The 17946-nt window shown below is 34.2% G+C and overlaps 1 protein-coding gene across 6 annotated transcripts in view; it reads right to left on the bottom strand.

The window, feature by feature from the left end:
* UBR5 (ubiquitin protein ligase E3 component n-recognin 5) overlaps window positions 1-17946 on the bottom strand; it is a 162542-nt gene that overhangs the window by 47829 nt on the left and 96767 nt on the right. For 3 of the 6 annotated variants that reach the window (XM_043981253.1, XM_043981263.1, XM_043981279.1), the window contains 7 exons: window positions 17202-17399; window positions 12154-12364; window positions 11540-11666; window positions 7325-7476; window positions 6775-6870; window positions 6271-6394; window positions 4412-4509 (listed from right to left, as the gene is read on the bottom strand). In XM_043981253.1, the coding sequence (XP_043837188.1) occupies window positions 4412-4509; window positions 6271-6394; window positions 6775-6870; window positions 7325-7476; window positions 11540-11666; window positions 12154-12364; window positions 17202-17399 (1006 nt within the window). The remainder of the gene's footprint in view (window positions 1-4411; window positions 4510-6270; window positions 6395-6774; window positions 6871-7324; window positions 7477-11539; window positions 11667-12153; window positions 12365-17201; window positions 17400-17946) is intronic. The other 3 variants (XM_043981267.1, XM_043981260.1, XM_043981273.1) reach the window with 3 other exon arrangements.

The following is a 17946-nucleotide window of genomic DNA, read 5'->3' as shown; positions in this document are numbered from 1 at the left end:
TCTTTGTGACCCCATTTGGGGTTTTCTTGGCAAAGATACTATAATGTTTTGACATTTCCTCCTCCAGTTCCAGATGAGGAAGCAGAGACAAACAGGGTTAAGTGATTTGACCAAGGTCACACAGTTAGTGTGATTTGAACTTAGACCCAGAGCTCTATCTACTAAGTGTCCATGCCTCAAAAATACCAAACTACTTAAGATAGCACTTTCTGTAGTAGCCAAGGACTGGAAACAAAGTAGATGCCTAGTGATTGGCAATGTCTAAACAAATTGTACTATATGGATGTTAAATTATGAAAAGAATTGCTGAAAACAGAAAAAAGCAGAACCAGGAAAATTATATACACAATAATGTAAATAAAAAGAACGACAAAGCAGTCAAACTGAGAGCTATCATCACGAGAGGTGGAGAGCTAGGGGATTTTCTTGGATATCCTCAACTAAAAAATTAAACTAGCACACACATCATTTAGTTAAAAGTAAGAATCGGTGTATTGAAATAGAGCAACTGGCTAGAAAGAGATTCTCCACCTTAACCTCCCCAAAACAAAGAAACTGCTGGCTTTTTATAAGACAGAATAAGAGTCTTCCCTACTTCTTGGGGCCCCCACTCTTGTGACACCTCAGCAGAATATTTTGTCTTGTGAATGTCACAATGCCTCAGAGGCTCTATCCTTGGGCTGGGCCATATCTTAGAGCAGATATCAAGATGCTCCAGGACATCCTTATCCCTCCAGAGGTTTACATATTTTAGCTTTTCCTTACCAGAGGAGAGGGTCCTTTTATGCTACAGAACTGAAAAGAAAAACAATCAGGACAGCAAGGACAGCACAGAGCTCTCTCAATGGCATTCTGTGTTTTAGTCCCTCACTGAAAACCAAAACAATCAGAACCAGTCAAGCCAGTACAGTTCTTTCTAAATGCCAGTCTGCTACTTCTGATCCTATCCCCTACCTCACTATGAAATTAAAGTAACCAAGTTTTATTTCAAAGAAAAGAGATGAAAGAAGGTACTGTTTTCCATTTCTTGAAGCCAGGGTGAAAGGGTGGAAGATGGCTGGGGTGTGGGATACTATATTTCAGACTGTTAAAATGTTAGTTTTGATGAACTCATTTTTCCTTTTTTTTTTTCATACTTTGCCAAAAGGGATGGGCTTTCAAGGAAGAGTGGGTAGGGACATATTGAGAAATGCCAGTAATATTTTTTAAAAAGAGTATGAATAAAAACGTATTCTAAAAAAACCCCAAACCCTCATTTCCTCTACTTAGTGGTTCAAAAAAATTCAGAATAAAGAAGCAAAGGACTGATTTCATTTCTTATTAAGTTAGAAAAATTCCAGTCTCAAATAACTATTGAGTGTTATGTATATGATCCAAGACAATTTCAAAGAACTCATGATGGAAAATGTTCTCCGCATCCAGAAAAAAAGAACTGTGGATTCTGAATGCAGATTGAACCATACTGTTTCTACTTTTGTTTTTTGAGTTTTTTCTGGTTTTGTTCTGATTCTTCTTTCACAATATGACTAATGCAGAAATATGTTTAATGTGATTGCTTTCTGTCTTGGGGGGGGTGGAGGGAAAGGAGGGAGGGAGAAAAATTTGGAACTAAAAATCTTATGAAAACAAATGTTGAAAACTATCTTTACATGTAACTAGAAAATAATAAAATACTTTTATGATTAAAAAAAAAGTGTTATTGTATAATGAATGCCCAAATATTTAGTCTCACTGAATCATTCCATGAGGTAGTTCTATTTGTAAGTTTTCTCATGTTCATTATCTAGCATATAGTACAGTTTCAGTTAGGCTGGAGATGTAACCAAGTACCTCTATAAATAAATTCTGCACAGATGTTGAGAACTGATGTCTGAACTTAGACAAGTTTACCTCACATCTATAAACCTGTTTCTTGAACAGTAAAATGATTGAGTAGACCTACATGGTCTCTAAATTTTCTTCTAATTACATATCTATGATCCTCTAAATTGGTAGGATGATGGATGTGAGAGGTGGGATTTCGAATAATCTGTGAGGATAATTCTTTTCTAAGTATCAAGCAGACAATAGCAAACAATCTGACAAATCGACTCTGACTTATTCTGAACACTGGGTAATTGAGTTATGATGAAAATCTCAAGGTACAGATACTCTAGTGGAAAGAGGAGCCAAATATAATAAATGGGTAGATAGGATCAAGCTTTGGGAAATGTTAATATAACAAATGATCCTCCACTTGATTGGGGAGGGGAAATGGTCATCATGGACAACTGATAGAGGTCTGTCTAGTGACGTGTGTGATGGCAATGGAAGTATTATTCTACATCTGGCTAAGAAATATCAAATCCCCAAGAAGGCACAAAAGAGAACAAGGTAAGAGAAAGAAACCTATTGCACTGTGCCAAATGTCCAGCCACACATTCCTGAATGAGAGAAAGAAAACAGCTTTTAGAGGTGACATGGATTTAAATGTTTAAATTAATTTATTAAATTAATTTAAAGGTTCTGAATAGTCTGACAAATATTAAAGTAGGTAGGTATATTGTAGTTTTGAGTGTCAGACATAGCCTCAGGTGTCACTGTGGCTCTCAAAATGGTGGTGAATTCTTACAACCAATATAGGTAGAACTGATGAAAAAAGGAAAATATGGCTATTCTTTCCTAGAAACTGATCGCTCCTCTGTTGGTGTGAAGTGGCCTGGCTTTTATGAAAGCAATAGAAGAACTTTTTGAAAATCAAAGGAGTTATTCTAAATTTATATGGCCCATAATCCAGTTATCCTGGCAAACTGAGAACAGGATAAACTTCACAAGGGGAACACATTTTGGAAGAGGACAGATCCTTACTTGGCAAGATGACCATGAGGACAGGAACATACATTTGACCGTATCTTCTAATTGTGCTGTACTGGAATTAAAGGGAGGGGAAGCTATGTCTGACAGTCCTGAAGAAGCTGCCTTGCTAAAAGCCTATTAGAGTCAAAGGTCTGATTGGAGGAGGAGAGCTTCTTTGTATAATAAATTGAGAAAATGAACCCTCTTTCTACTTAAGAGGTAAGAGGAAAGAGAAGAAGGAGCATGAGGGAATTAAACTATAGGGTTTTTTTTTTCTTTTAAAGTCTCACCATTATAGCTTATATACCAGAGCACCACTGGAGATAACCAGAAAAGATACAAGACAAGCTGTAAAATGCTGAGAAAAGTTCCTTTGCTATAGAGATGTTTAATAATTAGATGAGGGACACTTGGGATGGAGTTTGAATGCTACTGCTGTTTCTGTGCTTGGTAGAGTTGAAAGATAATTATAAAAATGGATTTTGATATTAGAATACTACATAATATTGGATTGTTTTTAGATGTTAATTTTGTTCATTTTTTAATAAATTTCGTTTAACTGGTATTCTGTCCTTCCTACTTTATTATTAAAAGGAATAGAAACTGGGAGGGGAGAGATAAACTGATAAATATAAGTGATATAAAAACAAAATATATCAGTTAAATATATTTTTTAAAAAACACTGTAGGAAGCATGCTATCTTAAGGATGGGGGAAGGGAGAAATAATGCAGATGAAAGGAATTGGGGTTCCTTTGTCTTAATTTCATATCCATTGCTAACAGGTAAGAGATGGTCAAAAAGTAACTAAAAAAAAGGCAGGACCAGTGGATATCAGGTTTAAAATATTCAAGGGGAGGCATAGCATACATAAGTACAAAAGGACTTCTGTATTATTGCTACTAAGGGAATCAAAGAACTCTCCTTCACAATGCCGATGAAACTAACCAGGGAAAATGTGCAGTAAACAATAATAGGAATAAACATTGATGACACAAGATCATGACACTTGGAGATGGGCAAGAGGAGAGAGATGAATGAGTCAATTGTGTGGGAAATGACTCTTAAGGAGGAAGTGCTGTGTAGCAAAAATTTCTGAGTTTTCATCGAACTTGTAAGCTAAGGCTTCTAGCTGAATAGACTACTGAGTCTAATTACTAAGTAATTAGAAAAATTCAAGAATATTCTACATTACTTTATTATATCTCTGTGTAGAACAGAAAGGTAGGTGAAAGAAAAACAAATCTAATTCTATTTCTTAATTGCTATCCATAATCTACACTTTAACAAGAATTTATTACAAGCATACTATGTGCAAGGTACTACATATACCAATAGAAAGAATAAAGTTATCCCTACTTGCAAAAAACATATATTCTATTGGGGAAGAAAAGAACACGTTTAGAAATTTACATCCTGATTTGTTGGGAGAAATGAAAGATTTCACAAAAGAAAATTTCCCATTAAAAGATACATTATCAATTTAATAGGTTCCATTAAATTATTTAAGTACAGAAAAAAATTTAGCATGAAATGCATGAATAACTTGGTACATTTAAAAGATGAAACAAATTTACCTTTTGCGATCTTCTGTGCTGTTTCTAAGATGGTGATGGCAGCAGGATAAGCTCGGCCACTTACTGCTGACATAAATGGTGTCATACCTCTTGCGTCCCTAGGATAAGAAGAATTTCATATTGTAACTTAAAACTATTTCTATTAATGTTTGAATGTTTAACTGATTTGTCAAAAGAACTACATTCAAATGATATTTATTAAGTACCTACTACATACACAAAACACTGTTATAATGGTACTAGGGATTCAAAGATTTTTTAAAAACCAGTTAATGTAAACAGAACTATAGATGAAATAGATAACATGTTCATGGGAAAATAGTTAATACCTTTGTCCTTGAAAAGTTTCCCCTACCTTGGATTTGGTGACCCATTATATCATATCTCTCAATTCAATTCAAAAATTTTGTCATGGAAGGTACCATGTCTCTTCCTAGTTTTTTGCTGGGTGTCCTTTCTCTTCAAGAATTAGTGCTAAATAATTTGCTACTCTTTCTATTTACTCTTCCCATTTGGAGACTGACACAGCTTCAACAGTTAACCAGACAAATAAACACTTTGTACTGATCATCTTCCAAGCTCTCATCACACACATCTCAAATTGTGGTTTAAGTAATTCCACTTTGATGTTCATCTATTTGAATGTAATATCTAACATGAAACTCATAAGATTTAGGGCTAGAAAAGATGTTATGGCTTCAGATTCCTACCCCCTTCATTTAACAAATGAGGAAATTGAGGTACAGGAAAGGTCCAGTGACCTTCCTAAGGTTGTCTGGCTTCTAAGTTCAGTACTTTTCCCACTATATAAGTGTTCAATCTTTTTCTGACAACTTCATGGTTTTGTACATTGGTACAGAATTAATAAATATAAGGAACATTAAGCTGTCATTCCTCTTTTACTGTCCACACCTAGTAATTTTGGTATTGGGGATATGACAGAAAATTCAAGGCCCCAATACTAAATTAAAGAGAAAATAATTTACTGCTGGAATTAAAAAAATTTAAAGGGAAAGAACTTTAAAAAGAGGGCTCAGAGATATAAATATATCAATCAGTTTAAATATATAATTAAATTCAAGGAAATATATATCACTAGAAAGATGTACTGTTTCTGTGTACATAAATATGGATGCTCACACCTTTACAGAATCTCTATCCTTTTCTCCACACAATTCTAAATGAAGCATTTTCTGATGCTTCCCCAAAGCTGTTACTGACCTCCCCAACTACTTTATTTTTGTTGTCTATATACATATATAATACCTAGCATTTGTACAGAGCATTTTAAGGGTCTGCAAAACTTTACATACGTTATCTCATTTAATGTTCATAACTGTGTGAGGTAGCTTCTATTATTATCCCCATTTTACAGAAGAAGAAACTGAAAATGAGAAAGGCTAAATGACTTGCTAATAAGTATCTAAGGAAAGATGTGAACTCAGGTTTTCTTCACTCCCAAGTCTAAAACTCTACTATGGTACCTTGTCTTCCCTGAGCATCAGGATAGTTTAATTCTTTATATGTGTATCCCCAGGAACTAGTATAGTGCCTAGAAACATAGTAGATCCTTAAGAAAATGAAAACAAGCCGATGCCCTTTAGTTCACGGGGGCAAAAAGAGTGGACAATCCTGACTTGCCTCATGTTTGGGGGACACTAATTTCAATACATATCAGAAATAAATCTTTATGATCATGTCTAATTTAGAAGTCACATATCCATATATAAATTTGTAATGTATTATGAGGTTTTTGTATTGGCAGATAAACCCCACCTATTTGCTTTTGATAATAAGCAGCCCTGACTTAAATAACTGCAATTGAATTTTAAAGAGAAAAATATATTTAAATGTCTTACTTGGCAGATAGTAGTTCTCGTAAATAAGGCTGCAGAACAACACTATCACATAACAATTTTAGTATGAAGTGAGCATTTGCTTTTCGATCCTTTGACTCTACTACAGATGGCTCTGTGGAAGGACCTGTAATTAAACATATGAGATTTGTAACAAAACATCAAAATCTTTGTTATATAAACTTTAACCCAGAATTATGTATTAAGTTAAGTGGTTAAATAGACCATTTTGTTAAGAAAAAAATCTAGTATTAGTAGTGAGGTATTATGTTCATTAAAATAATTTTTTAAAGTTCAGAATACTTTTACAAACCTGAGTAATTTCTAAGGATATCTACATATTTGCCACATTTTTGCTGGAGTGTAAACTGTTAATTTAGAGAAGATTAGACTTTTCCAATCAAGACAAAAGAACTTTAGGTAAAATGTGTATATGTAGATGCCTATATGCAAAGTGAACCCTCTTCTTTTTCATAATGCCTATGCAGATAAACAGTGGATTCTCACCTGGGATGGTGGAGGTGCTTGGTCCTTGACCAGTGCCAGTCGCTGCTGTGGTAAGAGATCCCACAGCGGGGGCCAGGATAAAATCAATGTCACCATCTTTCAGTAAACAGAACAGCAGGATGTACATCATTATATAAAACATATCCCTAACAAATTGCTCTCTTAATTGACCTTAAGGCTTTTTACTGTTAGCCAGAGGTCAAGTCAGACAGAGGTCAAAATGGATTAAAAAAAAATACAATAAAACGAATCCACTTAGATTAATGACTACTCTGATTTATTAACATATAAAGGGTTTAACTTTTTAAAAAAGAATATAAAGAGAATATTTTAAGAGATGTCTGAAGTGATTTAGAAATCTATTTCTAGCATTTCAATAAATTTAAAAATTAACCCCTTTGTCAGAGAAATTATTTGGAAGCTAGATTACTAAAACTATTTATTATGAGATACTGCATAGATTAATGACATTATTTATTCCATACAGAACATTTCTTTTAATATGTTAATTATGTTATATTAAATATTAAGTATAAATCAGAGCTCTTACCAGGATCCATGGCAGGAGGGTCAGGAACCCAACTGGGAGGAGCTATTGGGGGAGAAACTGGATCTTGGTGGTCACTAGATGAAGCTCCAGCTTCATGTCTACCCAAACCCGCTGCTCTCAAGGAACGCCTCATCATTTCCCTTAGTCTCATACTAGAAACAACCAGATAAGAAAGGAGGTAAATGCTAACATCTGGCTGCCAAACTACAATTTAATGAATAGCTACATAGAACTTTTTTCTTCAAAGTTCAAAAGGTACTCCACAAATAAATATTATTCCAGTTCAGGAAAATTTAAGATACCCTCAAGAATGTCAGGGCTGGAAAGAAACTTAAAGATCAGGGGCAGCTAAGTGGCACAGTGAATAAAGCACCAACCCTGGATTCAGGAGGACCTGTGTTCAAATCTGGCCTCAGACACTTGACACTTACTAGCTGTGTGACCTTGGGCAAGTCACTTAAAAGAAAGAAGAAGAAACTAAAAGATAATTGATTATTGATTCCAAACCCATCATTTTTCAGAGGAGGAAAGGGGAGGCTAGGAGGGCTAAGTGCCTTGCCCCATCTCACACAGCAAGTTAGTGGCAGAGTTGGGAATAGAACCCACCTCACCTAAGATCTAGATTTGTGCTCTTCCCACTATGCCATATGCTGCTTCTTGACAGGTAAATGACAACTTTAGGTTCACAGAACAAGTCAAAGGGTGGGTGGGTAAGTGAATTGAGAGAGAGTAACAGCGAGAGTGTGCAAGCGAGCCTTGGTTCCAGTTCAGTCCTATAACTATTGTTCCCATATTAAATGGATCATAAGGGAACAAATACACCTATTTTTGAAAACGTAAGAATTACAAGTAACTCCTTTTATAACTTCACAAAAAGTGAAAATAATTAAATATGACAAGTCAAATATTGTATTCCCTGCTTCATAATCATTAAGCATTAAACTAAAGTACAACAGGGAAAACTGCCTCTAAGGTAGTTTTATGAAATTATACAACACTCACCAACTTTGTGTTCTAAAAATAACCTAGCAGTAAATTATTATTAAGGGAAAAAAATCAATTTTCCATAATGAAGTTTACTTTTTGAACTTGTACAAATATCAGAAAGAGAGAGTTCCAATCACAAGGATAATGAACATAAAAACTCTATCTTTGAGGTATATTTTAAATGGCACTACTTTTAGTACTTCTTGCTCTACAAAACTGAACAAATTACAATTTGTGAAATGTAACAATTACAAAGGCTACAAAATATTTACAATTAATTAATGTATTATAAACAGCAAAAATCCTTATGACCATTAAAATCTCTAAAACTTTATAAAATGATAGAAAGCCAAACTAAAGGGCCAGGGAACATATATAGAATATGTTCCACTCACATTAACATTTTGGACATGATTTTCAAATGGTAATGGTATTTGTAATGGTATTGTATGAAAAGAAAATTTCTATTTAAATGTGTTATATTTTAAGATTTCATTTCTTCTTGACACCACATACTTCCCATGTAAAAATAAAAAATTTATTTTTACAAAAGTTCTCATTGTTTTGAGAAAACATCTGTAATTTGGCACATTTCGTGTGTGTGTGTGTGTGTGTGTATGTAAATTAAATCATTTTAAATATGCATAAAAGGAATTCAATAGTCAATACTTTTTAAAAAATGGAAGCTATTCTTCTGTAATATATCTTGTTATGATCTTGGGTTGTGATCTTAAACTGAACATCCATAGAGACAATGTAAGATGTTATACCTCATTAAGCCCAGATGACCTCAATCCTTTCTAACTGAAAGCACACAAAAATTCTAGATGGGTATCACAGCTCTATGACTAAGGGCACTCCATCAGGACAATACTTATCTGTTCCTTTTTTTACAATTTTATCTAATCAGAAGTAGACACTTGGTGTCCTTAAAATGCCTTAAGACACAATGAACGATTAACTGGGAAGCATTGCACATACAACAAGTACATGATATGGCTTTATCATCAAAAGGAATGCTTAGAGTGTGTGAAGAATATATGGAGCTTACAAAAACTTGCAAATTCCTATTTTTGTTGTTCTGATGTAGTTAAATGCCTACAGAAGAAGAGAGGGACAAGAAGTCATCTCTCCCCCCACTTTTGTCCTTAGCCTCTTTTCTTCATTTTCTTTTGGGTAAAGATTTTAATAGAATGCCCAGGTCCTCTTACAGATTCTTAAAAAAGAAAATTATTCTTCAAGACGTTGTACACAATTCATGAAGATTCACCTGGATCCTCAGTGGCTGAGGATTATACTGAGGAGATACCATCTTGGCTGCTAAGATTCAGAGTTTTGAGTTTTCTTCTTATAGGCTTGCCTGCAGTCATCGTATTTTCTGACAATATGGAAGAATTCAAGGATGGTGTAATTTCCTCTTTGTAAGCACGTTATATCCATACTACAGAAGCCTTAGTATCCAGTCATGGTTCAAATACACCACTGTGACAAAAAAGCGAAGGTCATGTGTCTTCCAGATTAACGATCTCTAGAGTAAATACACCTGCAATCAGATGCATCAATCATGTTTTCCACTAAATCTGCCCTTTGTACTCAGGACCTATCCAGTCACATAACAGAACTTGAGGTAAATCATCATCTGAAGGAATATAAGTATTTAACAGTGAGTGTGCATCAGTTTTAGGCATACAGCTCTCATGATTCTCAAGCCTGCATACTCATCATGGGGCAACTCTTATATAATCCATTGTTGGCTACAGGATGACATCAATGAAGCTGAATCTGTGGATTTCCTATTGTCAGACGTTGATTAAGACTCCTGTGCTTTCATCTGTTTCAACAGACAGCCCTGATTTTGAACTGATTAAAAGTACTGCAGTAAAATCTTCAGCAAATTCCTCAAAGGAGCTTAGACTGCAAATTATTTCTGTGAGCCATTCATTACCCACTCCTGAAGCTCCTTTTAGTGTTTGCCTTCAAAATAATCCTCACATGACATGAAAAAAGGATGGCGGCAGTGGTATTTGGACCAACCATATCAGAGAAGCCAACTTGATTTGCATCAATATCTTCCCCAAAGAAGTAAAATGCTTGAAATAATACAGATACTAACTTCTGAATAATTTAATCTGTCTATAAATTATAGACCCAAACCATTCCTTCTATCTAGTAAAGTCCTAAACATGTAAATTGGTAACAGTCAAAATGTTTTTAATTTTGTACATTTTACTTTCTGTGCCTTATATTGAAGTCATAATTTTGGACACAGACGCAGTGTAGTATAGTGGAAAGAGCACTGGACTTGGAGTTCTAAGACTTGCTCCTTTTAATATTTCTGTGACCCCAGCAAGGGAGTGGGGGAGGAGGGATGAGAAATGGGGATGGGAAATAGGGCAGCAAGTCTGAAGTTTATCTGCTCACCTGAAAAGATGAGGACAAGATTTTCCCTATATATTTCATAAGGTTGTTATAAGGAAAACACTTTGTAAAACAAAGTAAACATAAGTAGATACAGATATAAATTGTTATTATGTAATGGCACAAATGGGTGCTTTGTTTGGCTTAAGCTCTTTTTGTACCTACAAGTTTTATTTGCAGGGGGGCATGCTTTTTGGTACGAATTGGAAAATAAAAATTTTTTTAATGCAAGCTTGAGTCCTTATTTTTACATTAACATATGTTTTATAATGGCAGACACACCAGTAATCAGAAATTATGCCTGCATCAAGTATGAAATGAGGATGTTTTTCCTGTCAGAGAAAAACTTCCTGAAAAATTGTCTATTCCAATACCTAAATGTTTTTTGAACATGCAATAGTCTTTATCCCACAACTTAGAGGCGCTAATATGGAATGAAGTTTTTGTGTAACAGTCCTAAAATAAGTGGTAGAGATTTTCCTAGCATTTCCTTCAATTATTAGGGCCTAATTTGTGTATAAAAGAATAAATAATGGGAGTTCTTTTCAATGAGGTATGGTTTTTTTTGTGTAATAGTGGAAAACTGAAAAGTGAACTTTCCCTTTGGATCAAAACAGGATGAAAATTCACTAGATTTGGGAGTTTGGGGCTTCTGGGGGCTGGAGGATAGAGGTAAATGAAGAGGGCTGCAAATAAGGTTGCTCTCATGAAACTAGAATTACAAGTGTTTCAAAAAATACAAAGACTAGGTCCTTCTTTTTGTATTTTTCTGTTTCCTAAATCACAGTTTCTGTTTAAAAATCACTTTACCTTCGGCTACTTGATGATCCAGTCCGATTACCTGGGCCATTACTTGAAACCACAGATATGGCATTTGCAATAGCCTCGACTGCTGAAAGTCTTTCTGCAAATGTATTTCTTTCAGAGCGCTCTGCTTCTGAAACATAAGAAAATATTTGGTACCAGAGGCAAAAACTGAAAAAATTATAATTATACATAGAATTTTTATTTATTAATTTTTTAAATCACCGTTTAACATGATAAAAGTAGGAAATTGCATCGATAGCTTTACCATTGTTAATGTTATCTGCTTTAATAAAACACTAAGAAAAAGTTCAGAAATTAGTATATGTTCAAAAACTAGGCTATCAAAATATTACACAAAATAAAGTAAAACCTCAAAAATTTTCCCATCATTTACCCCTGAAAATTTAAGGGGATGAGGTTTATAACATTAAAAAAAAAAACACAACAGTATCAAAGAATTTTAACTATCATGAGAGTTTGAACTTGGCTATGAATGTATATACATATATTCTCTCCCCCTGCCCCAAAAGAAAAAAAGAAATGCTATTTCTATTTCATATACCCTCCAATAGGTAAGGTAAATAATTTTTACCTTCCAGGTAGTTTTTTAAGCTTACCTTCTTCTTCCTTGGTTTCTTTGTTGCTGGTTGGAAAGCACACAGATACACAAGCATGCAAAATATTACGATTTCCATCACATCTATGACTGAGGAATGTCTGTAGGATCTGAGGATTCTGATCCAAAACAACTGCTTGCTCAAGATTCAAAAGATACTGTCGACAGGCCTCATAGTCACATCGGAGAATATGCTGCATTAAGGTTTGTTTCTGTACTCAAATAAGAAAGAGAAACAAAAATGATGATTACATTAAGTACCAAGATGAAAATTTTAGGTCACATCTAGAAATGAATAAAAACTCTTGTAATCCAGGAAAATTTCCTCACACACATTGAATAAAGAGAAGCAAATCCATTATTTCCCTGATAATGTTAGGGGGAAAGGTTTAAAATATCAATAAAAGGTAAGATTACTAGAATTGTGTCTCACGTATATTCAGTTAGTACAGTAATACCTTAACTGTTCCACATAATTATACTTTCTAGATCCCCCCTCCCTCCTTTCAGGCACTAAAATGATTATAACAATTTTGATGCATTTGCTTCTGAAGCAATACTTCATTCCCTTGATTACAAACATCATTCTGAGGAAGGTGATACCATGGATGGCTTAAGTATACAAGTTTTGCCACCAAACATCTCCACAACACTAAGCTTCCTTTGGTTGTTTTTCTGTCACCTTCCTGCTGTTATGAGCAAATTTGTCACTAGAAACAGAACAGTATATCCCACTGAGATGATGCTATTTTACCAGACCTTTTGGAACTATCTCTGAAAAGTGCCTCAACAAGAGTTCAAAGTCAGAGGAAAGACACAGACCGGATCTTAGAACCATGTACTTCTCTTATGAGATCATTAAGTACAACCCCTAAATTTCACACTTGGGGGAAATGAAGCTGACAGAGAAACAGTGACTAGCCCAAAAGTCACATGGAGAATGAATGGCAAGGCCTAGGTTTGAACACAGTTTCTGAATCCATATGAAATTATTTTTCTTTTGGATCGTATTAGCCATAAGAGGCTTTACACCATGACTGGTGTGTGTGAATTTTGATGGCCAGATTTAGGGGCTCAGACATTTGAGTAATAAAGATTACTTCCTTAGTGTTCCAAGTACTTTGCTTCTACATAAGCAAATTGTATTGCATCTTGTTCAATTTCATTTAGTTTAGAAAACTGTATATTTCTTTAATTAACATCGATCCACTTATTTATCTAAGTGTGCCCCTTACTAAAAGAGCTTGGAAGGACAAATACTTTAAAGAATTAAATATTTGAACCCTTAAAAATATCAAAAGTAGCATGAATAGAGTGTGCTCTAATTTCAATTATAGCTAAATCTATACAGATGTGATTATTTTAATTAGACCTCTTTTTTGCCTGATAGTAGAAATTCCATAAAACTGGTGTGAATTAAAATCTTTAGCTCTTAACACAGTTTAATTACAAATTTCTTTAATGACAGCTGGAATGAAACAAAGATGTTCAGCATACTGATCATTGAGGTATTTTACATGTTGTCAAGAAACCTGTCAAACAAAATACTTCTGGAGATAGATTTCTATTTTAAATATCTAAACTTGAAGACTTTAGGATTCTTTACATTTTCATATAGAAGAACTGATTCTCCTTCCTTGTAGAAAATGGAGGCAAGTATGAATATCAAGTTACAACATTCAACAAACAGTTCTTAGTCAATTTTTTACAAATCAGGACACTAGGCTAAGCACTGGGGGAAATGTAACAACAATTAAAACTTTCCCTTCCCTAAAAACCTATATTTAATTTAACCTCAACAAAACAGTTATCTGCAAGTTAGGACAATAAGTAAAAAAAGACAAGTGAAAAAGTTCAAATGCACATAGGTAGCAAAATCAAATACTAATTCATACTTAATGAAATATGAAAATCAAAACTGCAATAAACCAAATATCTGCAGGAATGGCTTGTTATTTACTGAACCCCAAAATAAAACATTATTTATTGAATGTTATGGCAAGTCACAGTACAAGGTGTTGTGTTCTACAGGTGTGATGGGGGGGAGATACAAGAGTATAGTTCCTATCCTCAAGCAATTTATAACCTAGCTGGGGAAATAATTTACAATCTGCAAGTTGAGGATACAGGGGTGGTAGGGAGGGGAGTTAAGTAGCTTCTAGGCAATAGTAAGCACCGTCAAAAAAGACAGAGTTACGTTTCAGACCTGATTCCTCTGGAAGATGACAGAAGCTGGGAGGATGGGAGAGTGTCCCTCTATCCCTAACCTGGTTCTTTAATTCTCTTTGTCCAGACCAGGAAGAGCCATAGGAAAAGCATGTGTTTCCTGCTGCAAGAGAAATTGGAGGGCTGTCTCTATAGGACAGACAGTAGGGGATACCCAAAACACAATATACTGCACATGACCTGTGAGTAAGGCATAAATTTCCACTCACCAGATATCCAATAGTGACAGCTTATGCAACTTCACTGTTCAAAGAAGCTGGGAATACTCATCGACTTGCTTAATACTCCTCCCCCAACCTACTGGATTTAGCATTAGACAATCTAGGTTCTCCTTGCTGTGCCACTGCTTTTGTATGACCTTTGACAAGTTATTTCACATCCTAGGCCCTCAGTTCTCTCCTCTAAAAAAGTGAAGAGTTTGACCTAGAGGGCCTTGAAAGTCCCTTCCAGCTCCAAAAATTATGCTAAGAGTAGCACAGCAAAGCTAAAACAACTTTAGAAAATTATCTTTTCAATTTAATTATATTTCTTCTCCATGTAATAATAATTAAATAGGAATCAGCAAAATACTGAAATGCAGCTAAGTCATTTTGATGCCTCCCCAAGATTTTAAAATACCCCACCACACGTAGTGGCAGCAAATAATACAACACAATAATCAGGCCATCTGAAACAATCTGCTAGTAGTGTCAAAATCAGTACTTGCTTAATTATGAGAGGCCTCATTGTGGTCTATGATAAAAGACTCAAAAAATCCTTCAGGACAGGCTATATTTGGCAATACCCAATGTCACACTAAGGCCAAGAAGTCTGGGGGTTCTTAAATACTTAGCCCAACAATTACTTACAAGCTATATCAACACTATGTTGACACAGAGCAATATTTACACTGTGCTGACTTAGGCAAATTTGAGGCATGCCAAAATATAAACTACTATACTACTTCCTGCTTCTTAAATGAATCATACAATGATGGATATTCAACAAACATTTAATAGATAGTAAAAAAATGAATTAGTAAAAATAAAAGTCTTCAGTTTGAAGTTCATGGACATTTGTAAATGTCTCACTATTTAGCAGAAACCCTTAAAATTATTTTAGTATTAATAAAAGAAACGCTAGCCAAAATATTTTTCATAACTATTCTTTTTATTAGTATTCACGCCTAAGATTATATAATGGGAATCTAATTATCCATAAAGCTTGGGCTAAAAAAAGTAAGTTTATTACACAGGACCAGAGAAGGAAATATGAAATTCCCTCTAAAACACAACAATCTCTAAGCCTTCCAAAACAACTAATAGTAAAACAAATATAACATATCTCTGGCAAAATATAATGTCTGGAAATGGGGTGGAGGACTGCAAGGAAAATGGTGCATTTCCAGACTAAATACAATAACAACAATACACTACTTTATTTGTTAGAATTGTTTCTTAGAGGAACTTTTTATCAAATGACACACTTACAAATTTATTCTTTCAACAAAAAGAATCTTCTGCTTTTTTAAAAGTTAAGAGATTTAAAGAGAAAGCACACATAGTCTAGAGTTACTTACCAAGAAACCTCAATATTTTAAGAGTCAAAACCCAGGAAATATTTTTTAAAATTTAAAAAAGAAGAAATTTCCTGGAGAAAAGTAATCAAAGCCTCTAAACTATAAAGCTTATGAATATTATTTATGAGACATTCTGGCATTCATGGTATTCACTCAAAGTTTAACAGGCAAGTCTAATAGATATGACAGGTCTAACAGACTGATCTAACAGATCGGTTTTTTCAGCCCACAGCAAATTAAAAATGGGCTTGAGGCAGGGAATGTTTGAGAAAATGATGTAAAAAAAAAATAACAGATTTAAAATGAGAAAATAATAGCAGTCATAAGCAGATGCAAAAATAGATAAATCAGCCCAGGGAGCATAATATGGACTTCATCAACCCCACAAAGATAATGCTTGCATAATGATGCCCTCAAGGGCATACACAATAAAATGAACTGATAGCTCTGATGGAAGGGTATTTTATAATAACTTTAGAAATATTTGATCCATAAAATAATTCTCTATAGGGTAAACATCAATTTGAGACATTCATATATGGACAAAAAGGCTACTAAACATTTATGACAGATTAAAAGGGTACTAGTAATTAGATCATAAGAATACATAGAATCTATGACTGCCAGATCTAAATGTTTAAGCTTAAATAACTTATTCAAAGTTTAAAGAGGAAGGAAGGTTATATTTTGCACATAAAGATTTGTTATAACATACTAAAGTGTCAAATGATTTCTATGAATGTACTACTACAAAAACAATTCTAATTTAGATCTCATTCTATTTATATCTCAAACTATTATTCATAACTGGTTAATATAGGCTGCTTTACCTGCTGGAGGCTGGTCAGTAAGTAATTTATCAGTTAAATATCAGTTAAATTTATCAGTCAGAGATATTGCTAAGTATAACCATATTGGTTCCCAATAAAGGTGGCCTGTGAAAAACACTGCCCTAAACTCAGATTACATCTAAAACTTTATTCTGTTTATCAAGTCCTTTCTCAAAATTTGACGGATTTGAAAAACTTCAGAACCTGACTGTAAATAATGTTTATTTAAATTAAATTGACTTCAAAATAATAAAAAGGATTTGTCATAGTAACACATAACTTCTGGCAACAAAGCACTATATCACGCTGCTTTGTTAAATTAAGTATTTGAATGCTACAAAGATAAATATGCCAAACCAAAGAAAATAAAGAATGTGCTGGATAAGGGCAATATCTTGAAACATTACAAACAAAAAGAATAATGTGAAATATTACCTCTACAGCCATGATGATAATAGCAGCTTTCTTTTTGATGGTTGAATTAGCAGGAAGATTTGTTAAAGAATGCACTCCCATTCCAAGACTACTGATAGGTGGAAGATCAAGCCAATCGGGATCTCTTATTCCTCCCATACAATCTTTTGCCATGGGATAGATCGTACCATTTCCATCTCTAAGAATAATGGGTGATTCCTGTATTGAGGAGAGAAGAGTAAAGAGAAGGAAAAAACTTTTTTTTTGGTTATAATGGGCTTAATTTCCTTTTTTTAAATACTAAAAGAATTATGATTTTCCAGTGACATTTACAGATAATTTAACATTTGTTTTTTAAAAGATTTTGAGTTCCGAATTTTTCGCCCTCCCTTCTTTCCCTCCCTCCTCTCCAGGACAGAAAGCAATCTGATATAGGTTATATATGTACAATCACATTAAACATATTTCTGCATGAGTCATGTTGTGAAAGAATCAGAACAAAAGGTAAAAACCTCAAAAAAAGAAAAACAACTACAACAACAATAACAACAACAACAAAGTGTAAACAGTATAGTTCGATCTGCATTCAGATTCCAGAGTTCTTTTTTCTGGATATGGAGGGCATTTTCCATCATGAGTTCTTTGGAATTGTCTTAGTTCTTCTCAGCAGTGCAATGATCCAAGTCTATCACAGCTGATCATCACACAACATTGCTGTTACTGTGTACAGTGTTTTCCTGATTCTGCTCATTTCACTCAGCATCAG

This window comes from Dromiciops gliroides, chromosome 1 (genome assembly GCF_019393635.1).
Source record: "Dromiciops gliroides isolate mDroGli1 chromosome 1, mDroGli1.pri, whole genome shotgun sequence".
Taxonomy (NCBI): domain Eukaryota; kingdom Metazoa; phylum Chordata; class Mammalia; order Microbiotheria; family Microbiotheriidae; genus Dromiciops; species Dromiciops gliroides.
The sequence above is the reverse complement of the archived record's forward strand: the minus strand, read 5'-3'. Positions and strand labels throughout refer to the sequence as shown.